At 41.0% G+C, this 10,009-nt stretch overlaps 1 protein-coding gene across 1 annotated transcript in view; it reads left to right on the forward strand.

Moving 5' to 3' along the window:
* Positions 1–10,009, forward strand: part of CUNH6orf106 (chromosome unknown C6orf106 homolog) — a 95,496-nt gene that overhangs the window by 53,763 nt on the left and 31,724 nt on the right. Inside the window, exon 3 of the mRNA XM_004624214.2 lies at positions 1,730–1,927. Coding sequence (XP_004624271.1) covers positions 1,730–1,927 — 198 coding nt within the window. The remainder of the gene's footprint in view (positions 1–1,729; positions 1,928–10,009) is intronic.

The raw sequence follows: 10,009 nt of genomic DNA on the forward strand, positions 1-10,009 counted from the left end.
GCTGGGGGATTGAACTGTGGTCCCTGTGCTTTGCTAAGCTTGTTCTAAGTAGGTGCTTTAGACCACTGAGCCATCTCACCAGCCCCTAGTCTGTATTTTAAAAGAATGCGATTTGGATATAGGAGTGAGCTCACAAGAATGATCTCATCTAGTCATTGTGTGGCTCCTGTGCTAACTAACATTTGATTAGTTAGCACAGTCAGTACATTGATTTCTCATTTGGAATTACATGTCCATAGTTGACATGGAAATAGGCACAAGAGTAATACCAAATGTGTTGACTTTTTATTGGGGTGACATAATATCTGAGGACAACAATTTAAAGGAGGAAATGTTTATTTGGCCCCATTTTAGGGGTATTAGTCTGTGCTCGCTTGGCTCTGTTGCTTATAGGCCTGTGATACATTGAAACACCATGGCAAAAAGGTGTGGGCTGTAAGCAGTACCTCATGGCAGCCAAGAAACAGCAGGAAAGAGCCAGGGAGGCAGGGCCTGGAGACAAGACAGAGCCACCAAGACTGTGCCCTGTGATTCACCTGAGTTAATGAACTAGGCCCCACCTCCTAAAGGCCCCCTCAGCCTCAAATTCATGAATGGGAAATGCTCTGTCCAAGGAGGTTTGTGCACTTGTGATCTGGTCACCTTGCTAAAGCCCCCTTGCTGGACGTTGAGACACTTAGATCCAAACCATAAGAACAAAGGCACTTCCAAATGAAGAACAACATTCCTACCAGCGCTGGTGCTGTGCATCAGCTTGAAGGATTATAGTTGGTTCACAGGGACAGTCACTGTGCTGGGTTTTTTTCTTACCACTGTTTTGGGTTTTTTTTGGCGAAACTGGGGATTGAACTCAATCTCACCACTGTTTGAAAATGAGATCTAGCTTCTCTGGCAAGTGCAAGGGCCTGAGTTCAATCCCTGGTTCCGACAAAAAAAAAAAAAAAGAAAGAAAGAAAGAAAAAGAAAATGAGATCTAAACTTTCATTTGCTAGCTCTCTTATATTGGCAGAATCTCCTGAGCCCAGTTAAGGACCCCAGAAGAGTAGTCATTCATCAGGCCAAATGCAGTTTGAAAATAATAGTACTATAATGGACATTATTGTACTTCTCATGTTTTTGGCTTGCTTGCAGATAATCTGGGAGTAGCTGGACATACTGGTACTTGGAATGTCAGCTTTAAAAGTTCAAGTGAAAGTGAACACGTGGATATATGTATCACTGTTAAGTAGAGAAAGCATTCACCCAGAGGTATAGGCCTGACTTCCTGGACATCACACACAGGTTCTACAGAGTCAGTGTGATGAGTGGACTTCTCAGAGTTCACCTGAAACACACCTCTTGAAGAACTGCTTTGTCTTTTCTGTTTGTGCATTTTCATAGGGTTAGCCTGTTGGTCACAGGTTGTTGATTCTGATAATTTCTTCTGATGTCATATGAGGGGGCCAGGGAGATGGCTCAGTGGAATAAGCGCTTACCTGGCAAGCGCAAGGGCCTGAGTTCAATCCCCAGTTCTGCCCAAAAAAAAGAAAGAAACTTAGAGCAGGAAAAAAGGCTTTAAAAAAAAAAAAAAAAAAGATGTTATATGAAACATTATATAACTCAGGCAGGTATAGGTAGATTTACGTATGTGTGAGAGACAAGAAGAAAGGCCTTTTATACAGTTTGATAAGGACACGCAGCATAGGACCATTGATTGCCTAACATTTTTCTCTTTTTTGCTTGAACTCAGGAGCAGAGGTCTGGCCTCCAGGGGTTTGTCTTAAATATGTCGGGGGAGACCAATTTGGACATGTGAACATGGTGATGGTGAGATCCCTAGAGCCCCAAGAGATTGCAGATGTCAGCGTCCAGATGTGCAGCCCCAGCAGGGCAGGAATGTATCAGGGACAGTGGCGGATGTGCACTGCTACAGGACTCTATTACGGAGGTGAGTATGTGCATGTACAGTTCAGTAACAGGAGTTAAGGTAACAGCATCCTAAGGAATGCTCTGGTAAATTACACATGATCCGTGGCCTCTTTCACCTCTAACAGTAAATGACTTGAATTTAGTGCCTGATGGGTTCAGTATAGTGAGCTCCTTGTATCCTAGCAATTTAACTAAAACTTAGTGAGAGTATAAATTATTATACTATGTAGTGTAAACAATTTAGTGTCACTAAATTGTTTATGTAATCTGGTAGGTGCTATGAGAATGCTGAAGGCAGACTTTTTTCTCAGAGTCTGTAGACACAAGTTGTCAAACTAATACCTTCCCACTCCATCTCTTTACTGCCTGACTTTTGACTTTTGGAACATGATTTATTGTCTCTTCCATATTTTCTGTGCATCTTAAACCTCATCTGTCCTTGACCCACTCCCAAGACCAGTGAATGTTCACCATGGACTACCCAGTCACCAAATCCAGTGTCGTCTTTATGCAGTCTCCATAGGAGCCCACCTTCTGATTTGGAACTTTACCATGTGGCTTCTTAGGCTCGTAAGGCTGCGCTTCCATTTTCTGTCTAGTCTCATTTTTGTTCTGGGATCACAGCATTCTGAGCTGGCTTCCATTCATCCCTGGTGAGCTCTCACAATTCTTACCTTTGGCTGTGGCCTCTTTTCAGAGCTCTAGGCTCTTGCTTGAACTCCTTTGGACAGAGCACCTAACTGTTCTGTGTCTTTCTGAATTTTAACATCTTCCAGACACAGCTCTCATTCTCCTTTTTTGCACCTTGCTGATACAGTCTGGCCAGAAAGCAGAGGTCTGTCGTTTATTTTTCCCATTTTCCTTAGTCACATACTAGTTCCCCTAGAGGTCCAAAGAGAAATGCGTAGTTAATACCTCCTTTTCTCAGGGAACTCCTGGACTGCACTCAAGGCTTCTAGGCTGTGGAACCTTTAGAGTTACTTCATTTTTATTTTATTTTTTTGGTGGTACCAGGGATCAAATTCAGGACCGTGCGCTTGCCAGGCAGGCATTTATTCCACTAAGCTATCTCCCCAACCCCTAGAGTTACTTCAGAAGTCCTAGAGTTAAGGTTTTCATGTTTCTGTAGCCAGTGGAAGCATTGAATATATTTATAGTCTCAGAAATTTATAATAGTAGGAGAAGTGTTTCATAGTGCTTATGTGGTGCTGCTCTTTGCCCTAAAGCCTCTATGCCTGTAGTAGTAAAGTCCAATTCCTCAACATGTGACGACAGCACCTCATGATTTGGCCTGACCTCATTTTCACTTTCATTTTCAGTCACCTAACTCACCACAGTCAGTCCCCAAAGATGCCCCTAACTTTCACTTGCCTTTTCTCTGTGCGCTTGCTCATGCTCTTCCCTTCCTTGAAATAGCTTTTTCTTTCCTTTCTGGCAAACTCTGGCTCATCCCTAAACCCTAAGTGGTTGTGCTCCTCCTACTCCCCTGCCCTACTCTCACTGTCCAAAGGAAATTCACCCTTCCTTTTGTTTAAAATGTGCATGCTTGTTCTTACATTTAATACACTTTTTTAGGGGGTTGTTTATTCATTTATTTATTTATTTTTTAACATTTATTTAGAGTGTGTGTGTGTGTGTGTGTGTGTGTGTGGCCAGCTCAGCCCACCTGGGGGTGGGTCTGGCTGGCATGTGGTGCTGGGGATCGAACCGCAGTCTCTGTGCTTTGCCAGGCTTGTTCCAAGTAGGTGCTTTAGACCACTGAGCCATCTCTCCAGCCCCAGGGGGTTGTTTATTCTTTTTGCCTACAAAATTGAACTATTTGTTGGATAACAAATGAACATGTCATTGCCTGTCAGAATGCAGAGCGAAGCTGGTTATGGTGGCACATTCCTGTGATCCCAGCACTGTGGGAGGCTGAGGTAGGAGATGGCAAGTTTGAGCTCAGCTTGGGCAGTTTAGGGACTTGGTAAGGCTGTATGAAAAATTTAAAAAAGATTGGGATAGGTCAACGCAAAAGGCTTGGGTTGGGTTCAGTTCCCAGTACTGCAAAAACCAAATCAAATTTGACCCTTCCCCTCGTCTCGGGACTCCCATTTTCAGGTGACCTCTGCTAGGAATCTTCACAGCTGTGTTTGGAAGTATTGTTCCCGCTGCACAGCTCTATCACATTATCTCTTCATCTTTTGTTTCTCTTTTCATCTTCTCCCCTTTTTGTACCTGGTTAATGGTAATGCAGATATTTTTAAGGAGGAATGACAATAACATACGTGACTTTTTAAAAATCTCTTTGGTTAAAAGATAATGCTTCATAGAATTCTCTAGTCCATGTGAGCTCTAATAGTGCACGCATACATGTTAAAATAAAAATACCATTATTTGGGACAGTAAATTGTATACTTGTAGGAGCCTGCCGCTCATATTCTACATAGCAGTGGTGTTTAAGTTTGCTAGTTTTGGTAGTAACTAAAAATTTAAACACTTTTTGGTCTGATAACCTATCATTTGTTTCTCAGGACTTTGTGGGATCTCAAATCTTTAGGGGATGTTTATAGTTCATCCGATTTTGTGTTTTTGGATAGTAGAATCTTTTCCTTGATGAAAGTACACATGATTGCCCCCCTCCTGAAAAGGGAAAAGATTTTAAAAGTCATTTTATGGAACTGAGGGCCTTTCTTGCCCTGTTCATTTGTGTCTGAGAGAACCTGCAGGGCTCCATTAAATAAAGATTATGTTTCCTGTACCTTAATAAACAGTTTGAGTCGCAGAAACTATATATAGCCACTAAATATAAGATGATTTGCTTCAAATAACCTTTGTGTCTGGTCTGCCCTGAGCTTTGCAGCCCCCGGAACCCCAACCATGACATACACAGCACTCTAAACCAGCCCAGGCTCATGCTGCCTTCATAAGAATCGTGAGACGGCCTAATAGTTTGATTCTTACATTCCATTGACTCCAAATTGTTGATTGTGAACCATAGCATGGTGTTGGAGATGGTAAGTGACAAGTAGGAAGTGATTGTTTCCGCTCAGGGTGTAGATCATTGGTAAAGTGCCTGGCAAGCACAAGGACCTGCGTTCATCCCTAGCACCACACACATGAGAAAAAGAAAAAGATGATGCTGAGAGAAGCCTTGCTTGCTGTGATGTGAAAAAGAAAGGGAGTACATCATGTGTGAAAGTACAACTATGAACATTTGAAGAAAACTAAGTGCCATAGTGACCATGACTGGCTGTCCTTAGAATTTTGGCTATTTTTGTAACTGTTAATATGTTTACAGTATATTAACAGAATATCACAGAATTTCTTACAAAAGAATTTTTGCTATTTTTAATAATTTACCAAATATGTCTTCTCCCATTTTACTTTTGCTATATTGTATTCTCTTTTGCTAGGGATTCTAGTAGTGTTTTGTAGGAAGTTCTTCACTATGTAGAACATGGCTACAAGAAAGTTCCTCTTCCTTTCCACTAATTTAACCTATTTATCCTAGCGGTGGTGAACCTCTGCCATTCGAGCCACAACTGGTTGTACTAATGAAAGCTCTAGGTGGTTTGCCATCACTGACCTATACTGTTCTCCACCATTTGAATTTCTTAACTCTCTTGGTTGAAGACCAAAGAGATTTAATTCCCCCACCTTGGTTTGTGTTTTGCTTTTTTTTTTTTTTTTTTGAGACAGGGTCTTATGTGTAGTTCAGGCAGGTCTTTAACTCACTCAGCTCCCCTGAGAGCTGGTATCATAGGTGTGCGCCACCATGCCTAGCTTGTTCTTGTTTTCTTTGTAGCTACTTTGATATCCTACCTTACTCCTTAACAGAGAAATTATTTTTTTTAATTATTTTTTTAAGTTTTTTTTTGGGGGGGGTGGAACTGGGGATTGAACTCAGGCCCTTGCGCTTGCCAGGCAAGTGCTTATCCTACTAAGCTATCTCCCCTGCCCCGAGAAATTAAATTCTTAAGTAAAAATTACCTCTTTTCTTTGTTTTTTTTTTTTTTGTTTGTTTTGTTTTTTGTTTTTTGTTTTTTTGTTTGTTTTTTGTTTTTTGTTTTTTTGAGATAAGTCTCACTGTGTAGTTCAGGTTGGCTTTGAGTTCACTATGCAGGATGGTCCTGAACTCATAACAACCCTCCTGCTTCAGCTTCCTGAGCACCTCTTAGTTTTTATCTTAAGTAATAAATGGCAGTACTAGGAAATTCTAATGATTTATGTTATCGTCTGTTCTGGGATTTTTGCTTATAAATTTCCTCGTGACAGAAGTGTTTGTTAGCTACATTTTATGGATGAGGAAACCAAAGACCAGAGAGAGTAAGTGGTTTGCATCTTATGGCTTTTATCTCGATGTCCACTCAGAGACTCATGTACTCATACATTGGGCTTTTGATAGTGACTGGATCAGGGACACGGATTGATTTAGCACCATTCTCGATGTGAGAGACAGAGTTACTGAAGAGGCAAGACCAACCCTGCTATGGTGGCATCAATCAGTAGGCTTGCAGCCTGGATGGAATAAAAACAGAAAGGAGGAGGAAGGCTGAGGTGCCTCCTGTTTTGTGGATAAGGAGGACATGCTGTAAGTTGGACAAACTGGAAGAACTTACAAGTTTCAGGATATAAATGTGGGGCACATGGTGATTTGGAATCTTGAAAAAGGAAAGTTGATTTTCCAACCTCTAAGAAATTAAAATGAATGTGTAAAACTTTAAACTATGTGTGAAATGTCCCTAGAGATCTATGTGAGATATTTAACATGAAGAACTACTACAAGCAGGAAAAAGCTATCAGCACAAGCTAATCCCCCATACAGCTAAGTCCCTGTGACTCAGAGGAGACCATTAGGAGCAGGGATACAGCTCCCTCGCAGAATTTCAGAAGAGGCCGTGCTGCTGGAAGGAGAAAAGGCATGTTGATAGGTTTTCCCCAGCCTAAGATGGGACAATCACTCGTGCTGCTTACACCACGGCTAGTGTCCTGTAAAACTGCATGCTCCCTCAGGTACAGGTAACACCTTGATAACTAAGAGAAGCCTAGGCTGTCTCAACCCCATCCTCAAGCTTGTTCTAGAAGTAGAGCAAAGACTTGGATACCACATACATCAGCCTCTTTAAACACTTAATAAGTGGAGCCAAAGTTTCCTTCTGCGTGCCATGTAGTAGAGAAAGCCAAATTAATGTCCAAAATGCTGGGGGTTTTTTTGGTATTTTTTAGTACAGGGTCTACATGGTCTTATTATACAGATCAGATTCATAGTTTTTAGCCTCCCAAGTGCTGGGATTGCAGGCTCATGCCACCATAACCAGTCTCAGTCGCCATCTCAGCGCTTCCCAGGGGCAGGGCCGGCGCACCATACCATGCCATGCATGCCATGCCAGGGATCGAACCCCAGTTGCTGTGCCTGCCTAACCAGGAGCTTTAGTCCGCTGAGTTATCTGACTGGCCCCATTACTTTTGTTATAGCTGATCTGTACTTGTACTCAACTAGAGGTGTGTTAGTTACTTCTTGTTACTGAGAAACAATATCCAACACTCACAGGTTAAAGCAGGAAAGATGTATTTAGCTCACAGTTTATAGAAGCTTCAATCATGGTCAGCTGGTTCAAGTCAGTATATATTGAAACTTTCATTTGAGAATTTTTTGTTGTTTTAATTTTTGAGACAGAGTCTTGCTGTATAGTTTAGGCTGTCCTTGAACTCTCAGTGATCCTCCTGCCTCAGCTTCTCCAATACCAGGATTACAACCATGTGCCACTTTGCCCAGCCAGATGAGATTGTTTTTTGAGATAGGGTCTTATTAAGCAGTTTAACTGGCCTTGAGCTTACTTTGTAGCCCAGGCAAGTCTTGAACTCCCAATAATTCTCTTGTCTGTGCTCCTGAGTGCTGGGATTTCGGGCATGTGGCCACCATGCCTGGCTCTGAGAAGTTCTTAAAAAATCTTGGCTGCATTATTTTGTGATGAGAATTTTTAGTAATTGCCATTGTGTATGCTGCTTCTAGATCAAACTAAATGTTTTTCTAAATAAGGAAGCGATCATAATTACCTTTCATTTAATAAAACTAATGTGTGGTTATTCTTTAACAGAATGTTGATTGGAGTCTAAACCAATGTATGGGACTTTAAAGCCCATTACCTAATAGCTTAGTCTTTCATGCAGTTTATATTCGTAGTTACTGTTCAGAATGTAGCCAAAACTTTATACCTTCCACTAGCTTTGTAGTTAAAAAGTGGAGTTCTTTGAAGAGAATAATTTTGTATTGAAAAGCAAATTGCATTTTGTTCTTGTAATAGTGGTTTGACACTAGTCACAAAATACTGTAATAGGTTTTCCCTTGGAATTGCAGAGAAATTAGTTCATTCTCCTTTTGTTGTTATCGAGCCTTTTAACAATTTGTTTACTTCTTGCACTTAAAGTTCTCGGATGACATCTTTGGTCTGAGATTGCCTTAGTATTTCCTCTGCATAACTGCAGACAAGCACTTTATGGGGCTTCCCCCCTTGGTCACTTGGACAGAGGCCTAATTATCTGCCTAGTTACTTGTCATCAGCCTTACTTAGGCTAATGTACTCTCTGCCAACTTGACACACAGAGGCTCATCCCAGTTGGATACAGTACACAAGATGGCTTTAGAGCTTGTTTGAGGCTTTGGTAGCGTCTCAGACCCCACACCCCAGGCGGCATGGCTGGTGGGAGTCGTCAGCCCCTCCATGAGGCAGCTATGGTGGCTCGTTGGGATGAAGCCAAGTCGTGAGCTCAGGCCAACCTGTGCTTCTGTGCCACCCAGAGCAGCCCCTACTCTTTTTCATGAAAAGAAACCTCCTTTCCCTCTCATTTTAATTTTTAAAAAGCTTATACTTTCCTTTCCACAGAGGAATGCTGTGAACCTGCAACTGTTAGCCTCTTTGAGTTTGGTCAACAACTTTACAGTTTCTTAGGATTTTTCTGAGAGTTTTTTTTCCTTCCATAATTTTATTGAGAAACAAAGAGCAGTGAGACAGTTTCAAACCAAATTGGTAGGACAGTTTCAATAATTAACACGTTGCATGCATTCTTCCTAGTGGTTAATTGCTGTATAAGATGCGGACATGATATCCTATTTATAAACACTATTAGAACAAATCCCTTATTACGAGAATGCAACTGTATATCTATCCTAACCATTTTGAATACACAGATACAAAATGGACATTCATCTCTGTCCCCTTTTTTTTTGTTAAGTTCTGTTATTTGAATATTATAGGTGTGTTAACTCAGCAAAATATTCTGAAAGAGTCCAGTAGTCCATAATAGTATTGGGTCTTCCGCTTCACTGGCAGTGTCAGAAATTGTTGCCCTGAGTCCCCTACAGCTCAACATAACAGCATGGCTTTACTTCTTATACCTCATTTTTATACTGTTCTGCTGGATGGTTAAGACCAAGGTAAAACAGGACCTATGCAAAGAGTTGTAGCTTTTGGGTCTGATAAGGTCAGTGAAATCCCCTCAGGATTTATTCTGAGATCCTGTACCTCAGATTGTAGAATCTTTGTCAGTGTCAGCCATGTGGATGAGTCATGGCCATTGCTTGGCCATTTTGCTCTCTGTGAAAGCCTGAGAGAATGTTTTCTCTCCATGTGACTCTCCTTTGGCATACTCTACATCATCGATCACTTTCCTCTTTGGTCCCATAATCTCCTTGATCAGAAAATTTGGGACTCTACCAAGTTACATGATGTTACAGTACAAGTTCTCATATGTCCTGGTCTTAATTGACCTTGGAAGGCTAGGGCCAAACTGTTGGCTTTCCTTGCGGCCCTCCTTTTTCTTTAATTTTGATCTACAAACTTAGGTTGTTAACCCTCCAGAAGACAAGCTTATTGTTATTACCATACAACCTGGGCTGTTAAGCTTAACCTCACTATCTGTCTGAATATCAAACATCTTAGGCATACCATGGAACAGGTATTTTTCATCAAGTATTGATATGTTGAACTTTAAATCCCCACATAATATGATGGAAAAATATTTAAAAATTAGAATATATTTTTAAAAATAGACATAAAAAATTATATACTTCTTATGTTTACACATAAGTCCAAAAATCTAACCATATACAACCTTGAAG

This window comes from Octodon degus, unplaced genomic scaffold (assembly GCF_000260255.1).
Source record: "Octodon degus isolate 3935 unplaced genomic scaffold, OctDeg1.0 scaffold00005, whole genome shotgun sequence".
Lineage (NCBI taxonomy): Eukaryota > Metazoa > Chordata > Mammalia > Rodentia > Octodontidae > Octodon > Octodon degus.